General features: G+C 48.9%; 2 protein-coding genes across 2 annotated transcripts; one reads left to right on the top strand and one right to left on the bottom strand.

Annotated features, from left to right (window-relative positions):
* Positions 1-103: 103 nt before the first annotated feature.
* MYG1 (MYG1 exonuclease) lies at positions 104-6,404 on the top strand (the record flags this gene model as incomplete). The annotated part of the gene is made up of 7 exons (XM_080706371.1): positions 104-316; positions 447-559; positions 2,263-2,422; positions 5,433-5,585; positions 5,719-5,841; positions 5,944-6,125; positions 6,209-6,404. The coding sequence occupies 7 exons, from the start codon at positions 104-106 to the stop codon at positions 6,402-6,404; spliced, it is 1,140 nt and encodes a 379-aa protein (XP_080562497.1).
* Positions 6,405-7,088: 684 nt separating this feature from the next.
* Positions 7,089-21,737, bottom strand: AAAS (aladin WD repeat nucleoporin; the record flags this gene model as incomplete). The annotated part of the gene is made up of 16 exons (XM_080706181.1): positions 7,089-7,313; positions 7,411-7,495; positions 7,604-7,685; positions 7,908-7,975; positions 8,269-8,362; positions 8,551-8,641; positions 8,784-8,844; positions 8,987-9,111; positions 9,786-9,906; positions 12,628-12,771; positions 14,732-14,830; positions 15,089-15,135; positions 15,275-15,366; positions 17,938-17,993; positions 20,914-21,041; positions 21,615-21,737. The coding sequence occupies 16 exons, from the start codon at positions 21,735-21,737 to the stop codon at positions 7,089-7,091; spliced, it is 1,641 nt and encodes a 546-aa protein (XP_080562307.1).
* Positions 21,738-22,807: the final 1,070 nt, after the last annotated feature.

Here is a 22,807-nt window from a genome sequence, read left to right as displayed (position 1 = left end):
CAGTAGCGTGCCGGTCACCATAGGAACGGCAGCCAAGCGGAGGTGGGGCGGCCGGGCGCTTCCGCTTCCGGGTCGGCGCTCCCGCCTCTCCGCGGGGAGCCCCATGCGCCGCCGCTTCCTGCAAGGTCTCTCAACGCTGTGGCCCCGGTCGCCCCTCCAAGCCCGGCACCGCATGCTGAGCTCTGAGAGCGACCCGCCTCCCAAAAGGCCCCGCAGCAGCCACATGGCACCGCCCCGAATCGGGACGCACAACGGCACCTTCCACTGCGACGAGGCACTGGCTTGCGCCTTGCTTCGCCTGCTGCCGGAGTACCGGGTACGCCGCCAAACTGACCCTGGCCCTGCCTGGCCTCTGAGGGCGCGCGCCAGCTTCCCCCGGAAAACACTGGTGCGCTGCCCGCGCGACCCCGGCCTAGCAGCGCCTTCACCTGCTGTGTCCCCTGCAGGATGCAGAGATTGTGCGGACCCGGGACCCCGAGAAACTCGCTTCTTGTGACATCGTGGTGGACGTGGGTGGCGAGTACGATCCACAGAGACACCGATATGACCATCACCAGAGGTGGGTGCCCAGATAACTCTTTTTTCCTTTTTTTTTTTTTTTTTTTGCGGTACCGGGGATCGAACCCACTCTACCGAGTAGCCCCTCCCTCATCCCAGCTAGACCCTCCCTCATCCCCAGCCCTAACTTCCCATTCTTTTTTTGCGGGTCCGAGGATGGAACCCAGAGGCTCTTGACCTCGAGCTACACCCCTGCCCCCCCCCCCTTTTTTCCTTTATTTTGAAACAGTCTCACTGAGTTGCGGAGGGCCTCACTAAGTAGCTGGGGTTGTCCGGTCTCAGCCTCCCAAATGCTGGGATTGCAAGCGTGCGCCACCATGCCCGGCCGGCTTCCTAACTTCCCTAACTTTCTTACACGCCCAGATCCAGCCATTGACTGCCGAAAACCATGTCAGGGAAGGGATCAAGGGAATCAAACTCTCTGCCGGCTCTTCACCGTCTCCCTGGCCCTGGACACTCCTTCAGGCCCCCTGACTCACTTCTTTCCTTGCCTTGGTCGAGCTTTTCTCCACCAGCACGGTCATCACCCCAGCAAATCCCATCTGGGGTTAGGCTATCAGGTGTCCTTGCTTTACACTCTCCCACTGGGAGATCCTTGTTCAAGCAGAGCCCATGGTCCACATTCCCATTCTGGTCCTTTTCCCTCTTCAAGTCCCTACTCAGGCCATTATGTCCCCAGCTGCTCTGGAAGGAACTTGCATGCATTTCCTCCCTTTTCCACCTCCAGACATCCTCAGCTCTTTCCAGTTCAGGAAAAAAATGTTCCCTTCTGTTGGAGGTTAATCATCTGCCCCTTTCCAATCTGTCACTTTCTCTTTTGGGATTTCATAGGTCTGCCTCCAGCATTTCTGTTGTTTTTGGTACTAGGGGTTGGACCCAGGGGCATTCTACCTCCAGGCTACACCCCTAGCTTCTTTTTTTTTTTTTTTTTTTTCCCCCTGCAGTGGAAATTGAACCCAGGGGCATTCTATCTCTTAAGCTACACCCCCAGCCTAATTTTTTAGTCTGTTTAGAAATAGGGTCTCACCTAGTTGCTGAGGCCTAAGTAGCTGAGGCTGCCCATGAACTTGCAATCCTCCTTTCTCAGCCTCCCAAGTACTGGGATTACAAATGTGCACCACCATGCCTGGCTTATATTTTTGTCTTGAAACAGGATCTCACTAGGTTGCTAGGGCCTCATTAAGTTGCTTAAGACTGACCTCGAAACTGTGATCCTCCTGTCTCAGCCTCTCAAGTACTGGGATTACAGGCACATGTCACCACACCCAGCAGTACTATACCATTTTATATGAAAAACTTGAGTCTCCATTGAGCTTGGTAGGGAAGTCAGTTGGTCCTGGAGTCAGTTCCCCACAGATACTGAGGGGTGGCCATACTTGTTTTGTTGCTTGTGTTTATCTGCTTCCAGTGGATGAATTTGAAAGGCAAGGATAGGATTTTAGCTTTTTCTATTAAATGTCTAAAACACAAAACCTAGCATGTGGCAAGCTTTGAGTTTTAACCATTGTAGAATGAATGTGTGAATTGAGTCCATATTAACCTTGAAGGAAGAGCCAAAGCCTTCCCAACTGGGCTTTCTCCTCCCTATTCCATTCTCCATCCTCCTTACCCAAGTCTACCCGTGTGCACATGTGTGTATACACACACACTGTGTTAACTGGGGCCAGCTGTGTCACCTCCATCCCACCTCCTTGTGCTCCTCAGGTCTTTCACAGACACCATGAGCTCCCTGTGCCCAGGGAAGCCATGGCAAACCAAGCTGAGCAGCGCGGGACTCATCTACCTGCACTTCGGGCAGAAGCTGCTGGCCCAGTTGCTGGGCACTAGTGAAGAGGACAGCGTGGTGGGCACCCTCTATGACAAGGTGGGGAGAACCCCGCACATGCATCTCTCTAGGCCTGTGGGAGTGGCACTCATGCAGCACTCAGGGCTTGGCCGCAGGTCAGGCTCACCTCACAAGGGGATGGTCTTGTGACAGTCTCCATCCTTGGGTGGCTGCAAGAGTGGATGATAAAAACATGGGAGGGGTTTTGGTGTATTTTATTTTAACAGACTGATCTCACTATGTTGCCCAGGCTGGTCTCAAATTCCTAAAGCGTAAGCCATCGTTCTGCCTCTGCCTCACCTCCGAGTAACTGGGACTATAGGTATGCATCACCACACCTGGCTGGGGAAGGTCCTTGAAAATCAGAAAGCATAGATGGGCGTAGTGGCAAACATCTGTAATCTCAGTACTTGAAAAGCTGAGACAGGAAGATCGAAGCATCAGCAACCTATCAAGAGCCTCTGCAAATTAGTGAGATCCCTTTCAAAATAAGGCTGGGGGCATAACTCTGAGGTAAAATGCCCCAGGGTTCAACCCCACTACCACAAAACAAACAATTAAAAAAAAGCAAGCCTGGAGTGGTGGCACACTCTTGTAATCCCAGCATTTGGGAGACGGGAGACTGGAGGATCATGGTTCACGGACAGCCTCAGCTAATTAGCAAGGCCTTTTGCAATTCAGTGAGACCCTGTTTTCAAATAAAGAATTAAAAAATAGGGCTGGGGATATAGCTCAGAGATAGAATGCCCCTGGGGTTCCATCCCTAGTACAAAAAAAAAAAAAAAAGCTTAGGGAGACCCTGTTTCCAATTTTTTTTTTTTTTTAAATAAGGCCGAAGCCAGGCGTGGTGGTGCACGCTTATAATCCCCATGCTTGGGAGGCGGAGACAGGAGGATCGTGTAGGTTCTAAGCCAGCTGCGCTGGCTTAAGAAACCCTGTTTCTAAATAAAAAGTATAAAATAGGTCTGGGAGTGTAGCCTGGAGGTAGAAGGGCTTCCAGGAACCCCAGTACCACCAATAAATAAGTAAATAAAGAAGGGTGGGGTAGCTCAAAGGCAGAATGCCCCTGGGTTCAATTCTCAGAACAAAAGAAGAGGGAAAAAAACCTCACAAAGCAGCATTTCCCAGTTTTTTGTTCTTTGTTTTTTTCTTGCTTGCTTTTCTTTGGGGATGGAACTTAGGGGCATTCTACCTCTAAACCACATCCCCAGCCCTATTTTATTTATTTAGGCAGGGTCTAAGTTGCTGAGGCTGATCTGGAACCTCCTGTCCCAGCCTCTCAAGTACTGGAATTACAAGTATGAGCCACTACACCTACTCTAATCTTTGTGTGTGTGTGAGAGAGACTAGAGATTGAACCCAGAAGTATTCTACTTCTGAGCTACACCTCAGGCCTTATTTTTATTATTATTTTGAAACAGGTCTCACTGGGTTGCTGAGGCTGGCCTTGAACCTGTGATCTTATCTCAGCCTCCCAAGTACTGGAATTACAGGCATGTGCCACTGCACCCATCTCTAAACCTGTGTTTTAATCAAGCATGGTTGGGGTCCAGACCAAGAGGTGCTATGCACAAAGGACCTCCCTAAGGGGAGTTAATTTTCTACATACCACAGGTATAACAGAGAATGGCAGCCTATTTTGTAAGGCAGCTATTGTGTATAAAATACATCCAGTTTCTGCCCCAAACTCTCAAGGGCAAAAAATGCTGCAGCTGCTACTATCCCATGCACATGTGGGCTTCCCTGGAACCAAACCCCACGTCATAGTTCTTAGTGTCTAGTCTAGGACTTACTCTTTCCCACGTAGCTCGTGTTGAACCAGGCCCTCCGGTGGCTCATCAGCTGTGCCACCAAGTGGCCTTCTCAACCCCCCATCACCTTTCTTTAGCTGTTGAATCCACTCCACAAGCCCTTCTAGGAGCTTTTTTTTTTTTCTTGGTACTGGGGATCAAACCCAGAGGCATTTTACCTCCAAGCTACACCCTCCAGCCCAATTTTATTTCTTATTTGAAAACAGGATCTCACTGGGTTGCTGTGAACCTTGCTACATTGCCTAAGTTGGACTTAGGTTTGAATTTGCAGTCATCCTGTCTCAGACTCCCAAGTACTAGGAGAGAGAGAGAGAGAGTGTGTGTGTGTGGGGGGGAGGTACTGGGGTTCCTGGAAGCCCTTCTACCTCTGGGCTACACCCCCAGACCTATTTTTACATTTTTATTTGGAAACAGGGTCTCCTAAGCCAGCGCGTGCGGCTGGCTTCGAACCTGCGTGATCCTCCTGTCTCTGCGCGGGGATTACAAGCGTGCGCCACCACGCCTGGCCCAAGTACTAGGATATTACAAGCGTGTGCTACCATGTCCGGCTGAGACCCTCCTTGTTCAGAAATCAGCAGCCCCTCCCCTATACATGCTGGCCCTGGATTGGACTTTATGCAATGCATTGAGCTGTAGAGTAGAATCAGGTGACCTAGCCAGGTGTAGTGGTGCACACCTGTAAGCCCTGTACTTGGGAGGATGGCAAGTGTGAGGCTAGCCTGGAGAACCTAGTAAAGCCCATTTCAAAATTGATATATATACCTGCTGGGTCAATCCCCAGTGGCACCAAAAGACAAGTGGCCTGACGTCCAGTCCCAGCAGCATGAGCTCTCTGGCCTGAGCAAGACACTGAACACTCCATCCTCCCTCTCTTCATTCAGTTAATGGTGAGATCCTGATTAGGCTGTGGTAAGAGTTAACTGAGCCGGGCACGGTGGCACACACCTGTAATCCCGGCATTCGGGAGGCTGAGACAGGAGGGTCACGGTTCAAGGACAGTCTCAGCTACTTAGTGAGGCCTTTTGCAACTCAGTGAGACCCTGTTTCAAAATAAAGAATAAAAAATGGGGCTGGGGGTGTTGCACAGAGGTGGAATGTGCCTGGGTTCCATCCCCAGTACCACACACACACAAAAAAGAATTAACTGAAAAGGCACATACATACGTACTTGAAACCTAGATGACTTTGCACAAAAGGCTGGTATCCTCAAGCGCATGTCCCTGCTCCTGCTGCTTTAGATGTACGAGAACTTCGTGGAGGAGGTGGATGCGGTGGACAATGGGATCGCCCAGTGGGCAGAGGGGGAACCTCGATATGCACTGACCACTACTCTGAGTGCCCGGGTTGCTCGACTTAATCCCACCTGGAACCAGCCCAACCAAGACACTGAGGTAAAGAGGTTCCCTTGAGAAAGAGACTGAGACACAAGAACCTCAGAGAGGGAAGCGGTAACATTTGCTCCTCCTACGCCTAGCAAAATCAAGCTTGAACCAGCACCATGATTCCAATTCCCACCATTCCCAGGCAGGGTTCAGGCGTGCAATGGATTTGGTTCGAGAGGAGTTTTTGCAGAGACTAGACTTCTACCAGCACAGCTGGCTGCCAGCACGGGCCTTGGTGGAAGAGGCTTTGGCCCAACGGTTCCAGGTACAGGCCTGGAAGGAGGCATTGGGAGGAGGACCAGTGATGGCTGGCAGGCTGCTAGTCAGCTAGGGCCCCTAACTTAGCCAAGCCCTACTGTCCTTCCAGGTGGATCCAAGTGGTGAGATAGTAGAACTGGCGAAAGGTGGGTGCCCCTGGAAGGAGCATCTCTACCACCTGGAATCTGGACTGTCCCCCCCAGTGACCATCCTGTTTGTTATCTACACTGACCAGGCTGGACAGTGGCGGGTCCAGTGTGTGCCCAAGGAGCCACACTCATTCCAAAGCCGGTAAGGCACTGGGGTAACCGCCCTGCACATTTTCAGGCCTGCTTCAGCTCACCAATTCCATCTTTCTGCTTGTTCATTTCTAGGCTGCCCCTGCCAGAGCCCTGGCGAGGCCTTCGGGACGAAGCCCTGGACCAAGTCAGTGGGATCCCTGGCTGTGTGTTTGTCCATGCCAGCGGCTTCATTGGTGGAAACCGCACTCGAGAGGGTGCCTTGAGCATGGCCCGTGCCACTCTAGCCCAGCACCCAGCAATGCCTGCCACAAGTCTCCTAGTCCAATAAAACTTCTCTCATCTCTTACTGACCCATCCTTATTTCTCTACACTATCCTGAGAACTTGCTCAAACTTGACAAAAGCTAAACATCTTTTATGCTACCTCCAAGCTACGTCCCCAGCCCTATCTTATTTGAAACAGGGTCTTGCTAGGTTGTTTTACTGCTTGCTGAGGCTGTCCTGGAATCTGCAATCCTCCAGTCAGCCTCCCAGTACTGAGATTACAGGTGTACACCACCATGCCTGGCTTTAGGTATTTTCTCCTTACCACAATTTCTCAGCTTTGCTTTACAAATCATTTAAAAACCCTTCAGAGCCGGGTGTGGTGGCGCACGCTTGTGATCCCTGTGCTTGGGAGGCTGAGACAGGAGGATTGCACGGGTTTGAAGCCAGCCTCAGCTACTCAGTGAGGCTTCCAGCAACTTAGTGAGACCCTGTTTCCAAATAAAATATAAAAAAGATCTGGGAGTATAGCCTGGAGGTAGAAAGACCCTGGGTTCCACCCCCAGTACCACCAAAAAAAACCCAACCCTTCAGTTCCCAACCTTAAACAATTTGATCAAACTTGCAAGAAGTAGCTAAAAAATAACAGCAGGACCTTATCCACACTGCCCCTTCTCCCTCCTATAGTCCAGTGCAACTTCCTAGAAAGGATAGAATCTGGTAACTGAGTGACAGACAAGACTTTATTATTAGAAGTGGGGTTGAGGGGAGTGGTGCTGAGGAGTAGATGGCCCTGGCAGAGGCTCCCAAGGAGCAGAGGCTGGGGATGTTTCAGTAAATAGTGGCAGGTCATGAAGACAGCCTCCACCTCCTGCTGGAGGCTCCTGGGGCCGGCCAAGCACCGGGCTAAAACGTGGAAACTGGGCATTGACAAAGTACAGAGGGATGTGGGCAATTCGGCCCGTGGACCAGCACTGCAGAGAGTGGGAAAAGAAAAGTATCACAGCCTGAGCCAAAGCCCTCAGTTTCTCTACCCCACGCCCTAGGGTCCCAGCAGCCTGGCCTACTCACCACACTGAGCAGGGCCCCTTTGTTGAAGGAGGGATGGAAAGTGATGAGCTGGGCCTGGGCTCCTGGCTCGCCCTGGATAATGCCACTAGGAGAAGAAGAGGAACAGGTGAGGCAGCTGGAGGCAGAAAGGAGGTGCCGGAATGGGGTGGGAAGGTGGTGAGGAGCCAGACCTAAGGGCCTGCCCAGCACTCACCAGGGAAGTAGCTCAAACACAGGGCTGTTTCGAGTACGAAAAAGGAGGATGACGGGTCTCCCATCCTGTACCCGGGGGTTTCCTATAAGAAATGGGTCCAGAGATGGGTGTAGATCAGCAGTATAGCACTTGCCTAGCATGCAAGAGACCCTAGATTCGATCCCTAGCACCATACACACATACACACAGAGTCCATGGATGGGGAGACTCGAGGCAGAGTCCCAGAGAAGAGAATAGGAGGCTGTAGCATGAACACATGGGGAAGATGGCTACACCAGCAAAGCCCTCCCTCCTCGTCTGTTACCTTTCATAAGCACAGCCAGCCGCTCCCCGCTCGGGTCCCAGACCATGGAGTGGGCCTCTCCTCCCAGCCTATGGTGAGGACAGGAGGTCAGGAGTTGTCCATGTGGATTTTTCCCCCCAGCACTGGGGATGGAACCCAGGGGCATTCTACCTCCAAGCTACACCCCCAGCCCTGTTTTTTATTACTTACTTTGAAAGGGTCTGACTGAGTTGCAAAGAACATTACTAAATAGCAGCTGAGGCTGTCTGAGAACAACCCTCCTGTCTCAGCCTGCAATTACAAACGTGCCACCATGCCCGGCTCGGTGTGGATCTTGCCGTGTTCCTTCCACTGCCCCCCAGCACATACACACTCAGCTCACCTCTCCTCACCATCTGGTGTCTGTATTGTTGTCTCAGACAGATCTGCCACAATCGTGGCTGATTTTGCACCTCCAACTCGCCCCTTTCCCTCACCTGTGGATGAGGGCAGAGGTTCTTAGTGTAGAAAATAGCCCACCTGCTAGTCCCAGTCAGCTCACAGCAGGCACCAGAGCACCTCTGAAGTCTCCTAAGCTTTATTCTTCAGAATGTCATCCTACAGGCTGCTGCGCCCTGCTGGCCACTCTAGGTACTCTTCACTCTGAAGTGTTGCCCTGACTCACCACAACGTTCTGGGAATGACAAGGAATAAATCAGCGGTTCTCCCAGGACAGTGAAGAGCAGTCGGTTTCCATCTGGGCTCCAGCAGCCAGTCTGGGGTCAGGAAGCAAAAGGCAGAGGAAGGGAAGTCTATAGGGGATGCAGGAGGGAACGAAGTAGAGGAGGTGGGGAGCCAACTCTGGGGAAACAGGGCCTATTGGAATCACCTAGCTTCTGTCAATCACAGTCCCCTTACCTGACAGCGCCCTGATAGAGTAGGCCATCTCTCACAAGTCCACATCTGGGCCTCCCACACTCTGAGCCAAAAAGAGACAAATTACAGCTTAGGGCCTCCAGGCTCCACAAAACTGGACCCCTCCCTCTACAGTCTCAGGGCTGTACAGGTTCCAGGGGCTAAGTTTCCCTACCCTTCCCATCCCCTACCCTTCTACTACTCACCGAAAGACAGCGGAAGGAGTGGTGGCCAGGACTTTGCTGCCATCGGGGGACCAGAGCAGGTTGGTAACCCCACCTCCTCGAAACCAGGGAAGGGGGACACAAATCTCTGTTGAGACATCCCATACCTAATAGAGTTAGAAAGAAGAAACTCAAACACCCTATCAACTTATAACAGACAGTCTTTTTTAATATATGAAGAACTAGAAGGGGGAAAATTGGGACAGGGACAGTTGAACACGAGGGCACGGATTTGCATTTACAGTGGTAGCGGGTGGAGTTTTAGCTCTGAGGAGTCCAGGCGATGAAGCGGCTTCCCTAAGTTGATGGCTGAATGGACAATGATCCCACTCTTGCCCATGATACTTTTTTTTTTTTTGCGGGTTTGGGGATGGAACTCAGGGGCATTCGACCTCTGAGCCACAACCCCTGTCCTATTTTTTTTATTCTTTATTTTGAAACCTGGTCTCACTGAGTCGCAGAGGGCCTCACTAAGTAGCTGAGGCTGGCCACAAACCGCGATCCTCCGGTCTCAGCCTCCCGAATGCTGGGATTACAAGCGTGCGCCACCACGCCCGGCCGCCCATGCTATTTTTAATTACCAGTTAGGTCCATACTTCAGAAGAACCCTCTTGCCTCAAGGCTGAGAGGTGGCTAAAATGACCATAAAAAGGGAGACACTGGCATGGTGCCACTGTGACTGTGAGGGTGTCACTCAGTGGCACAGCACTTGCCTAACATGTAAAAAGACCTGGGTTCAATCCCTAGCACCATGAACAAGGCAGGGGAGAGACCAACTCACCAGGATTGCAGCATCCACAGGTGAGGCTGAGAGCAACCGCCCCCCACTGGGGGCCCAGGCCAAGCTGGTGACAGGTGCGTGCCCAGGATGAGACAACACCTGGGCACAGCCGGAAGAGGGTCTGCCAAGGGGAAATAGGATGTGGAGTTGGAAGACGGCAGGAAGGAAGCCCCGATTCCATTTCCTTGCTAAAACCTCCCAATATCAGTGGCCCCTCTGAGCTCAAATCTAGGTTGGGTTTAAGAAATAAGGATTAGGGAAGTAAAAGGGGAAAAAAGATGAAGTAAGGAAATCATCACCAGGAGTCCTACTGAGAACAGGTCAATGAAGTGGGGTGAGCTTTCACCCCAGACCTCCAGGAGACAGCTGCTGACCACTAAAGCCAGAACGGCGTGGAGGAGTGTCATGCTCTGCCCTGGAGGCCAGCCCTCTCCCCAGAGACCGGTCAGCCCAGGCCTGGATCATAGATAACACTACCTCAAGGCTCCAACTCCTCAGCCGGAGTTACCTACCACTCACAGAATTCTTTTTTTGCGGGTCTGGGGATGGAACCCAGGGGCATTTGACCTCCGAGCTACAGCCCCTGCCCTAATTTTTATTTTTTTTTTTTTGAAACCGGGTCTCACTGAGTTGCAGAGGACCTCACTAAGTAGCTGAGGCTGTCCACGAACCGCGATCCTCCGGGTCTCAGTCTCCCGAATGCTGGGATTACAAGCGTGCGCCACCACGCCTGGCTTCCACTCACAGAATTCTAACACTGCCTTCTGCCTTTCCTAGTCAGGAAGTCTCCCACCTCTGTGACCTTGCTGTTGCCTACCATAAGGCTTCCGTGTGCATTCACTTCCATTATTATGCTGGGAACTACCTGAGGTCACCTGCTGTGTCAATCAGCTTTGTATTTCCAAAGCCACATGTCCAGCCTGACAGACACCCAAACTAATGCCACCTTCTCCCCTCTCCACCTAACTACAGCCACTGTTAGTTTCAATGAAATCTTAGGTCACTGATATACAATTATTTTCTTTTTCTTTTTTTTAGTGGTACTGGGGATGGAACCTTCCTACCTCCGGGCTTTGGGCTACACTCCCAGACCTATTTTATATTTTATTTGGAAACAGGGTCTCTTAGGCCAGCAAGGCTGCCTTCAAACCTGCGCGATCCTCCTGTCTCTGCCTCCCAAGCATGGGGATTATAAGCGTGCGCCACCAAGCCTGGCTACAATTATTTTCAACTATAAAGCACAGCTATCTTTTCACATCAGTTTACAGAGATCTATCTCATTCTTTTCAGTGGCTCCACTGTATATAAGAACTATAATTTGTTTTGTCATGACCCTACCAATGGATATTTGGGTTGTCTGTAATTTTTTGTTGTTATTATAAACAATGCTATAAAAAAATACTATTGTGGAAGCCAGGCATGGTGGCACACGCTTGTAATCCCAGCCTTTGGGAGGCAGAGACTGGAGGATCGCAGTTCGTGGACAGCCTCAGCTACTTAGTGAGGCCCTTTGCAACTTAGTGAGACCCTGTCTCAAAATAAAGAATAAAGGAAGCCAGGCGTGGTGGCGCACGCTTGTAATCCCAGCATTTGGGAGGCTGAGACAGGAGGATCGCGGTTCGTGAACAGCCTCAGCTACTTAGTGACCCTCTGTAACTCAGTGAGAGCCTGTTTCAAAATAAAGAATAAAAAATTGGGCAGGGGATGTAGCTTGGAGGTCAAATGCCCCTGGGTTCCATCCCCAGACCCGCAAAAAAAAAAAAAAAAAAAAAAAAAAAGAATAAAAAGTAGGGAAGTAGGGCAGGGGGTGTAGCTCAGAGGTTGAATATCCCTGGGTTCCATTCCCAGACCCACACAAAAAAATACTATTGTGAGGCATGGTGGCACATGCTTGTAATCAAAGTACTTGGGAGGATGAGACAGGAGGATTGCAGATTTGAAGCAAGCCTCAGCAACTTAGTGAGGTCTGGCATGTAACACAGATAGAAGGCCCCTCAGGGCCGATCTTGATTAAAGAGGGTCTACACCTGAACATGTGTAAAATTATGAATAAGACATGGTTAACCTGGACAACCATTGGTGGGAGGGGGGAAGAGAAAATGGGGGCAGGGGGGGAGAGGGCACCAAATATAGTGTAAATGTATACTATTTATGTTCAATAAAAAAATTGTTAAAAAAAATAAAAAAATAAATATAATCTAAGGGAAAAAATGTACATTTCTCATGCTGCCTTAAAAAAAAAAAAAAAAAAAGAAGGCCCCTCAGTTCCATCCCCAGTATCATAAATAAATATAAGTTAAAATTTTTAAGTACTGGAGGAGCTGGGTGTAGTGGCGCACGCTTATAATCCTCCCTACAATGCTAGAAGCCCCTACTTCTGCCCCCTTCTCTAGATTAGAAATTTTTAGCCTACCACCTTGATCTCAGAGATACTTTTCCCATAGTCCTGAGAAGTTCTGTGAGGACTTCTTTTTTTTGGGGGGGCAGGTCTGAGGCTGGAACCCAGAGGTATTTGACCTCCGAGCTACACCCCCTGCCCTATTTTTTATTCTTTATTTTGAAACAGGGTCTCACTGAGTTGCAAAGGGCCTCACTAAGTAGCTGAGGCTGTCCGTGAACTGCGATCCTCCAGTCTCAGCCTCCCAAACGCTGGGTTTACAAGCGTGCGCCACCACACCCTGCTAAGGACAAAGAACTTCTAGACACCTCAGCACTCACCATCCTTGGCATGGCCACAACCCTCAGGCCAAGTTACAACAGCATGCCAAAAATAAATACATCAGTTAATTCATTTAATTAAATAAGTTTTTTTAAAGACAGGCTGCAGGTTGCTGGGACTCACCGGGTAGACAAGGAGGTAGGGTCCAGAGTCCAGATGAGTATGCAGCTCTGACAGGCCACAGCCAAGACAGAGGCACTGAGCGGCTTCCAGGCCAGAGCTGCCACACTGCGCTGTAGACGGTGCTTCAGGGAGGGAATTATAGTGCTAGAGCAAAAACAGCAGGAGATTTCATCAAAGCGGGAACACTAAGGCTCAAGGGACCTGAGTATAGTTAAGGCAGGAAAGTCACAAAGAAGAAAGCTAATCCACCCAGGGCCCAAGGGTACTGCAGAACCAGCCAGGATAAGAGTTAGACCTAAAAAAAGGCCACATCCAGCTGGGTGTGGTAGAGCATGCCTATAATTCCAGTTGTTGGGAGGCTGAGACAGAAGAATCACAGATGCCAGACCAGCCTCAGCAACGTAGTGAGACCTTCTTTGTGAGTGTGTGGGGGTGCTGGGGGTTGAACGCAGGGGTATTCCACCTTCGAGCTACACTCCCAACCCTATTTTATGTTTACTTTGAATCAGGGTCTCACTAGGTTGATCAGAGTCTCACCACTTGCTGAGTCTGTCCGTGAACCTGTGAACCTCTTGTATCATCTTCCCAAGTACTGGGATTACAAGCATGTGCCAACACACCTGGCTGAGACCATTTCAAAGAAAAAACAAAGCCGGGCTTCGTGGCACATGCTTGTAATCCCAGTACTTGGGAAGATGATACAAGAGGTTCACAGGTTCACGGACAGCCTCAGCTATTTAGTGAAGCTCTCTGCCACTTAGACTCTGTCTCAAAATAAAGAACAGAAAATAGAACATAGGGCAGAGGGTATAGCTCGGAGGTTGAATGCCCCTGGGTTCCAACCCCAGACCTGAAAAAAAAAAAAATAGGGCTGGGAGTATAGCTCAGAGGTAGAATGTTCTTGGGTTCAATCCCTAACATTGCAAAAAATAAAAAAATAAAATAGGGCTGAGGGTGTAGCTTGGAGGTAGGATGACCCTGGGTTCGATCCCCAGTACCACAACAAAAATAAAATAAAGCTGGGCATGGTGGCACATGCTTATAATCCCAGCATTTAGGAGGCTGAGAGAGGAGCATCCCGGTTCATGGACAGCCTTAACTATTTGTTGAGGCCCTTTGCAACTCAGTGAGACCCTGTTTCAAAATAAAGAATTAAAAAATAGGGCTGGAATGCAACTTGGAGGTAGAATGCCCTGGGTTCGACTGCCCCTGGGTTCCATCCCCTGTACCAAATAAATAAATAAAATTTTAAAAATAAAAGTAGCCAGGCATGGTGGCGCACGCTTATAATCCCAGTATTTGGGAGGCTAAGACAGGAGGATCGCACAGGTTCAAAGCCAGCCTCAGCTACTTAGTGAGGCTCTCAGCAACTTAGTGAGACCCTGTTTCCAAATAAAATATAAAATAGGTTGGGGGTATAGCCCAGAGGTAGAGGCCCCTGGGTTCCATCCCCAGGACCACAAAAAATAAAATAAAACAGGGTGTATTCATTTCGAGTCACCCCTTCATGCCAGTCTGGTATGGAGCTGTATTTCTATTTTCTGTATTTCTATCTTTCTAATAAAATTCTTAAAAAAAAATAATTAAATAAATAAAGATGTGATATAACCCCCCAAAAAAATAAAAAGTAAAGAAGAAAACCTCTTGGCCAGCATAATAACAAGAGAAAAACAAAGTACTCACATCCTGTCTCAGTCTCCCAAGTACTGGTATTACAGGTGTGCAACACCACTCCCAGCTTTTCTCTGTATGTGCATGTGGTGCTGTGGATGAACCCAGGGGCATTCTACCTCTGACCTACACCTCCAGCCCTATTTTATTTTTATTTTGAAACAGGGTCTCACAAGTTTAATGAGAATTTCACTACCTGCTGAGGTTGGCTTTTGAACCTGAGATCCTCCTGTCTTAATCTCTCAAGTACTGGGATTACAGGTGTACACTCCTGGCCTAGAAAGGATACATTTGGTTATGAAGTTTCCCTGACCCTAGTTCTAAATGGAGCCCTGCAGGCCAGGCTCAGGAACTGCAAGACTCCCCTGGGGCCAGTGCTGGAAGCAAGGGGAAACTGACAAGTCAAAGCCACCCTCACTACACCCACACGCACCTGTTGGCGTTGTATACACGGACGGAGTCATCCAGCAGGGCCACCGCAAACTTGTTGGTGTGAGGGTGCCATGCAAAGGCCCGCAGGCAGCAGCTGGACCTGGGCGGAGTGAGCATAGTCAGAGCCTGCTCCTTCCACACCCAGCCCAGCAATCCGACCCCCTTCTGCTTAAGGAGATACTTATTCTCTACTTTTTATTTTATTCCTTTTTTCTTTGGAGGATTGCATAGGAGGAGTGAAAATGTGGTGAGCAGTCAAGACAGGAGTGGAAGGAGTCTCTTCCTTGAGTTCCCTCTACCCAGAAATTCTAAGGTTACGCACTTCCTTCCTACAAGGCCCCAGAACTTGTGCACTCACCAATTTGTGACTTGAGAAAATTCAGCAATCAGATCTTCACTCTTGAGCTGTAAGAAGAAAGTAGACAAAGGACACGCCGGGACGATAGGAGTTCATCCCTCTAGATTCCCACAATGGACCTGGGCCACTTCCATCCTCTGAAGTTATCCCACCCAACAAGGAAGGCCAGGAGGAAGCCAAACTTACAGAGAGATGGGGGAACAGGGACCCATGGAGGGATGAGGCCCATCGATAGAGTGCCAGGGCCCAGGTGGACGCCGTCTTTACCCACTCAAACACTGTGGGAGCGAGGAAACAACTCTGATTAAACTACTCGAGACTCTTCCTTTCTCAGGTTACTTTATTAGGTGGGAACAAGAACAAGCACTCCCTAGGTCCAGCTGCCCAGCAAAAGCTTTGTACACCTCTCTCTGGACACCTGGACTATTTGGGTAGGTAGAAGGGTAGAAAAGAAGGTGACAGAAAAACTGACGTAAAAGGAAAAAGACACAGCTAATAGGTATTGGAAGAATTCAAAAAGAATATGGCCAGGCATAGTGGCACAAGCCTGTAACCTCAGTACTTGAGAGGCTGAGATGGGAGGATCTCAGGTTAAAGACCAGTCTCAGGCCGGGCGTGGTGGCACACGCTTGTAATCCCAGCGATTGGGAGGCAGAGACAGGAGGATCACACAGGTTCAAAGCCAGCCTCAACTACTGAGTGAGGCTCTCAGCCTCACTCAGTATTTAGTGAGACCCTGTTTCCAAATAAAGAATAAAATAGGTCTGGAAGAATAAAATAGGCCCGGAGATAGAAAGCCTCTGGGTTCCACCCCGAGTACCACAAAAATAAATAAATAAATAAAGACCAGTCTCAGCAACTTAGTGAGAGATGTTTCAAAATAAAAAATAAAATAAAAACAGCTGGGGGGGTGTAAAAATAAAAGGATTATAAGTAGAATGTCCCCAGGTTCAATCTCCAGTGCCAAGAAAAAAAAAAAAGAAGCAACCTTAAGAATATAGAAGGGCCGGGCGTGGTGGTGCACACTTGTAATCCCCGCTCTTGGGAGGCAGAGTCAGGAGGAGCGCGCAGGTTCAAAACCAGCCTCGCTGGCTTTAAGAGACCCTGTTTCCAAATTAAAAAGTATAAAATGGGTCTAGGAGTGTAGTTCGGAGGTAGAAGGGTTTCCAGGAACCCCAGTACCACCAAAAAAAGAAAAAAGAAAAAAAAAAAAAAAAAAAAAGAATATAGAAGGGGCCGGGCGTGGTGGCACACGCTTATAACCTCAACATTTGGGGGGCTGAGACAGGAAGATCACAGTTCGAAAACAGCCTCAGCTATTTAGTGAGGCCCTTTGCAACTCAGTGAGACCCTGTTTCAAAAAAATAAAGAATAATAATAGGGGCGGGCGTGGTGGTGCACATATGTAATACCAGCATTTGGGAAGCTGAGATGGAAGGATCACAGTTCACAAACACCCTCAGCTGTTTAGCGAGACCCTCCGCAACTTATCGAGACCCTGTTTCAAAATAAAGAAAAAAAATCAGGGCAAGGGGTGTAGCTCGGAGGTTGAATGCCCCTGAGTTCCATCCCCAGACCTGTTAAAAAAAAAAAAAAAGAATAAAAATAGGCCTGGGGGAGCCAGGCGTGGTGGCGCATGCTTATAATCCCTGCACTTGGGAGGTGGAGACAGGAGGATAGCGCTGGTTCGAAGCCAGCCTCTCTGGCTTAAGAGACCCTGTTTCCAAATAAAAAAAAATATAAAATAGGTCTGGGAGTGTAGTCTGGAGGTAGAAGGGCTTCCAGGAACCCCAGTACCACCAAAGAAAATAGGCCTGGGGGTGTCGCTCAGAGGTAGAATGGCTGTGGGTTCCATCCCCAGTACCACAAAAAAAAGAATACAGAAGGGGCCAAGTGTGGTGGCACACACTTGTAATCCCAGTACTTGGAAGGCTAAGACAGGAGGATCATGGTTCATGGACACCCTCAGCTACTTAATGAGGTCTTCTGCAACTTAGTGAGACCTTGTTTCAAAATAAAGAATAAAAAATAATTAGCTGGGCATGGTGGCAAGCACTTATAATCCCAGCAGTTGGGAGGCTGAGAGGGGAGGATCACACAGGTTCAAAGCCAGCCTCAGCTACTGAGTGAGGCTCTCGGCAACTTAGTGAGACCCTGTTTCCAAATAAAGTATAAAATAGGTCTGGGAGTATAGCCCAGAGGTAGAAAAGCCCCTGGGTTCCACCACCAGTACCACAAAAAATAAAATAAATAAATAAAATAAATAAATAAATAAAATAGGGCAGGGAATGTAGCTCAGAGGTAGAATGCCCCTGGGTTCCATCCCCAGTACCACAAAAAATAAAAATAAAAAAAATAATAATGGTTAGCTGGGCATGGTGGTCCATGCTTGTAATCCCAGTACCTGGGAGGCTGAGACAGGAGGATCATAGGTTTATAGCCAGCCTCAGCTACTTAGTGAGGCCCTTTCCAATCTAGCCAGACCCTGTTTCAAAATAAAGAAAAAAGCCAGACATGGTGGTGCACACTTGTAATCTCAGCAATTAGGAGGCTGAGACAGGAGGATCATGGTTCTCGGCCAGCCTCAGCTACTTAGTGAGGCCCTTTGCAACTCAGTGAGACCCTGTTTCAAAATAAAGAATAAAATTAGGGCTGGGGGTAGAATACCCCTGGATTCCATCCCCAGTACCTCAAAAAAGCAAGCAAGCAAGAAAGAGAGGAAAAAATAGGGCTGGGGGTGTAGCTTAGAGGTAGAATGCCCCTGGATTCAATACTCTGTACTATAAGAAAGAAAAAAAAAAGAATACAGAAGGGTGATATCAATGACAAAATCAGAGAAAAACACTTACCCTCTTCTTCTGAGTTCGAAATTTCATTCAGCACCCCAAAAAGGCCCACATCACGCCTAATAAGGAGAGGAAGCTGTGACTCACATAACTCTGATCCCCGTATACATGCTTTTTATTATTACCTTTTTTTTTTTTTTTTTTTTTTGCAGTATTGGGGATGGAATCCAGGGGCATTCTACCTCCGAGCTACACCCCAGCCCTATTTTTTATTCTTTATTTTAAAACAGGGTCTCAAGCCTGGCGTGGTGGCGCACGCTTATAATCCCTGCACTTGGGAGGCTGAGACAGGAGGATCGCACAGGTTCGAAGCCAGCCTCAGCTACTGAGTGAGGCTCTCAGTAACTTAGTGAGACCCTATTTCCAAATAAAGTATAAAATAGGTCTGCGAGTATAGCCCAGAGGTAGAAAAGCCCCTGGGTTCCACCCTCAGCACCACAAAAGAAAGAAAGAAAGAAAGAAAGAAAGAAAGAAAGAAAGAAAGAAAGAAAGAAAGAAAGAGGGAGGAAGGAAGGAAAGAAGGAAGGGTCTCATTGAGTTGCAAAGGGCCTAAGTAGCTGTCCGCGAACAATGATCCTCCTGTCTCAGCCTCCCAAATGCTGAGATTACAAGCGTGTGCCACCACACCCAGCTTGTACCAGGCACTTTATAATTTGTCCTTTTGTGTACTTATCACACTAACATTCTAAATGGCACTTGGCCCGTTCACAGATGAAGAAACTAAGGCTGAGGGTCTTGGGGCAACTCAGGGAGTTGAGACTTGCTCTAGGACAATAAAGGAAACACAGAAGGGTTTGGAGCAAAGAAAGAAAGTGACCATCTGCCGGGCACGGTGGCGCACGCTTGTAATCCCCGCGCTTGGGAGGCTGAGACAGGAGGATCGCGCAGGTTCGAAGCCAGCCTCAGCTACTGAGTGAGGCTCTCGGCAACTTCGTGAGACCCTGTTTCCAAATAAAATATAAAATAGGTCTGGGAGTATAGCCCGGAGGTAGAAAGCCCCCAGTACCCCCAAAAAAAAGAAAAAAGAAAGAAAGTAAGTAATCACATCAGCATTTCAGTGAGTGTGGCTAGAGTTCAGAGGAGACAGAACAGAGGCAAAGAAACCAGTTATGAGGCTCCTTGAGGCCTCTTCAGAAATAACGATGAAATGGCCTGAACCAGCAGAGATGTAGTAAAGGAAACAGATTTAGGAAGTAGAATATACAAGATCTGAGGAATAATTAGACACGAATAATGAAAAAAATATTATCGAGGGAAAAACCTAATAGCAATTATATTGGTTAATGTTTATAATGTGCTAGGCAATGGGCTAGGTGCTTCAATGATCTACTTTTTTTGAGTGTGAGGTACTGGGGATGGAACCCGGGGGGCATTCTACTTCTAGGATACACCCCCAGCCCTATTTTTTATTCTTTATTTTTTACTGAGTTGCAAAGGACCTCACTAAATAGCTGAAGCTGTCCTCGAACAATGATCCTTCTGTCTCAGATTCCTCAATGCTGGGATTACAAGCGTGTGCCACTACAACTGGCCCAAAACAGGTATTGTTAACACAGCACTTTCAGACAAGAAAACTAGGGTGTGAAGAGACTAATTAATATGATTAAGGTGACCTAAGTAGGAAGTAGAAGAGTGAGAATTAAACTGTCTGGCCCAGAGGCTACATTCAAACTATCTGCTCCTGAATGACTGTGACCATTTCTTGAAATGAAAAGCCCAGCGAAGAAGCAGGTGTAGAGAGGGACATGAAGAGACTGAATTTGAACAAGTGGAACGTGTATGGAATAACCAAACAAGGATAGTTGGCAAACAAGTGAGCACCCACATCTGGTGCATCAACTGGAAATCCCACCCTAGGGCCACCAACACTTAAGGTACACAAGGAAGGAGAGTCACCCAAAAGGCAGAAAAGCAGCAGCCAGAGGTAGAAGCCGAAAAATGAGTCCAGGAATGCATGATTCAGGCAGCAAATTGATATTCAACTTCACTCTCATAGGGACATGCAAGTTAAACTGTACTGCAGCCAGGTGTGGTGGCCTTAGTAGTTGGAAGGCTGAGACAGGAGGATTGCAGATTTGCGACCAGCCTCGGCTACTTAGGCACTCCACAACTTAGTGAAACCCTGTTTCAAAATAAGCTGGACGTCGCCGGGCGTGGTGGCGCACGCTTGTAATCCCAGCATTCGGGAGGCTGAAGGATCACGGTTCACAGACAGCCTCAGCTACTTAGTGAGGCCCTCTGCAACTCAGTGAGACCCGGTTTCAAAATAAAGAATAAAAAATAGGGCAGGGGGTGTAGCCCGGAGGTCAAATGCCCCTGGGTTCCATCCCCAGACCCGCAAAAAAAAAAAAAAAAAAAAAAAAAAAAGCTGGACGTGGTGGTGCACACTTGTAATCCCAGCATTCGGGAGGCTGAGACAGGAGGATTATGGTTCACGGCCAGCCTCAGCTACTTAGTGAGGCCCGCCACAACTTAGTGAGATCCTGTTTCAAATAAAGAATAAAAAAATAGGGCCAAGGTATAGTTCAGAGGTAGAATGTCCTTAGGTCCCATCCCCAGTATCGCAATGTAGCTGAAGCTGTGCCCAAACCGCGATCCTCCGGTCTCCCCCTCCCCAGTGCTGGGATTACAAGCGTGTGACACCACGCCCAGCCTCTATTCTATATTTTGAAACAGGGTCTAAGTTGCAAGGGCCTAAGTAGCTGATGCTGGCCTGTCTCAGCCTCCCAAGTACTAGGATTACAAGTATGTGCCATCACACCTGGCTTTATTTTTATTTTGAAACAGGGTTTCACTAGGTTAATAAGAATCTACTTGCTAAGGCTGTGATCCTCCAGGATCAACCTCCCAAATAGATTATAAGTGTATACCACCATGCCCAGCTTAAAACAGTCTTTTGAAGAGCAGCAAGAGAGTGGTGACCTTAGCTTCGCCAGGATCTAGAAACCATGGCCCAGGAAACCCTTTGACACTCCTCACCAAATATTGATACACCTCTTCCACACTTGCTCCCGATGATGAATGAAGGCAGTTCTTGTGCCATGATCCAGCCTCCCAGGGGTCTTTAGGGGATCCTTGCTCAGGTGTACGACCGGAAGATTGATCCACTGTAGCCCAGAAGTGAGGGATAGGACAGTGAGAGTCGTTCCCAGATTTCTGAACTCCCTGCTTTCTACAACCCATGGCTGGGCTAATCACACGCCGGAGTCCTAATTCCTGAGTCCTGTTTCCCGAGACCTGTGATTAAGGGAAACTTCAAGTCTTACTTCCCTTATCTGTAAAACTGGAATGATTTTTCACAGGGTTCATTTTAAGAAACACCTGACTCAGAACCTCCGTCTTACATAGCAGAAACTCAATAAATATAAGCTTCCTTTCCTTTTCCTTCCCAGAAACTCTGATGAAAAAGTTCCTGATTCTCCCAGACACTGTCACCAACGTTTAAATAGTTCTCCAGCACCCTCACACGTCTTGGTCACATTCATTCTCTCCATCCCCTCTAGGCCGGCCCACAGCTTCTTGGCATCCCTGATTGGTCTATACCGGCTCTAAAATACCTCGCGGTCCTCGTCTCCCGCCCCGCCGGGGCCGCCAGCATGGGGCCCGCGCCCCGCCGCCGCCCCCAGGCCTGCGCTCCCCACTCCCGCCCAGCCCGCTCCGCCGCTCCGCGCCCCCGCTACCTGGCCCCGGAAGTCGGGAGGCGGGCTCTCATAGCTGCCGCCCGTCACCAGTTCGTTATTGTACTCATACAGGGTGACCTGATCCCTAGGCGGCGGCGGGGGAAACAACCCCAAAGAGCACATCTCGCCAATCCCGAGGACGCCTGCAGCCGGCAGGCTCCCGACCAGTGACTGCAGATTGCGCTCCTGTGACTCTTAGTTCCCGGGCTAGATTCATACGCGGACGGGAAGCCGCAAGGGACATACGACGACGCGAAGCTCTAGGACGGGAAGAGTAGGAGAAGCTGCGCGTGCGGTCCCGGGATGGGCTTCCGGAGCGTCCTCGCGCGCCTCCTGGTGGCCGGAGGGGGAGCAGCGTGGGCACGTCCACTGGGCCAACCTTTGGTTAAAGGCCAAAGTGGTTTTGTTATTTTGGGGGTTTCCTGTGAAACTACTGTTTTTTTCCAACTCCAAGTTCCCCAACGCTGTCTCCCACTCACTCTCTCAGCGCTTAGAAAGCCCAAAATAAGCCACTTTCAGGAAAATACCCAATTAAGCCTTCTCAAGACCTGTGGATCGCCCAGAGGAAAATATAGTTTTAGGCGGCTACCTAAAAAGCTCAGGAAAAGCTTGCAGGAGAGAAGTCAGAAGGGAGACCTGAGGATGTACAGAGCGTCGCCCCCCAAATCCAAGGCACGCAAGGTTAGGCTTCCTGGAAGGGGAAGTAGCGACACCTGGAAAACAGTAAAATTTTCTTGAGCACATTACCATGAGCACTCTCTTTACTTTTGTTTTGTTTTAGTACTGGGGATTGAACTGAGGAACATTCTACCACGGAGCTACACCCCCATCCCTTTTTAGTTGTTGTGTTTTTGTTTTTGTTTATGTGGGGTTATTTTGTGTGTGTGTGTGTGGTGCAGGGGATTGAACCCAGAGGCTTTCTACCTTCAGGCTACACTCCCAGGCCTATTTTCTATTTTATTTATTTATTTATTTATTTATTTATTTATTTATTTATTTATTTATTTGTGGTACTGGAGATGGAACCCTTCCACCTCCAGCTACACTATTTTATATTTGTATTTGGCTTCGAACCTGCGCTATCCTCCTGTCTTCGCCTCCCAGGTGCAGGGATTACAAGCATGCGCCACAATGCCCACAATGCCCGGCTATTTTTTATATTATTTGGAAACAGGATGTCACTAAGTTGGAAG

This window comes from Muscardinus avellanarius, assembly GCF_963383645.1.
Source record: "Muscardinus avellanarius genome assembly, chromosome: 11".
Taxonomy (NCBI): domain Eukaryota; kingdom Metazoa; phylum Chordata; class Mammalia; order Rodentia; family Gliridae; genus Muscardinus; species Muscardinus avellanarius.
This window is presented reverse-complemented; position numbering and strand designations above follow the sequence as displayed.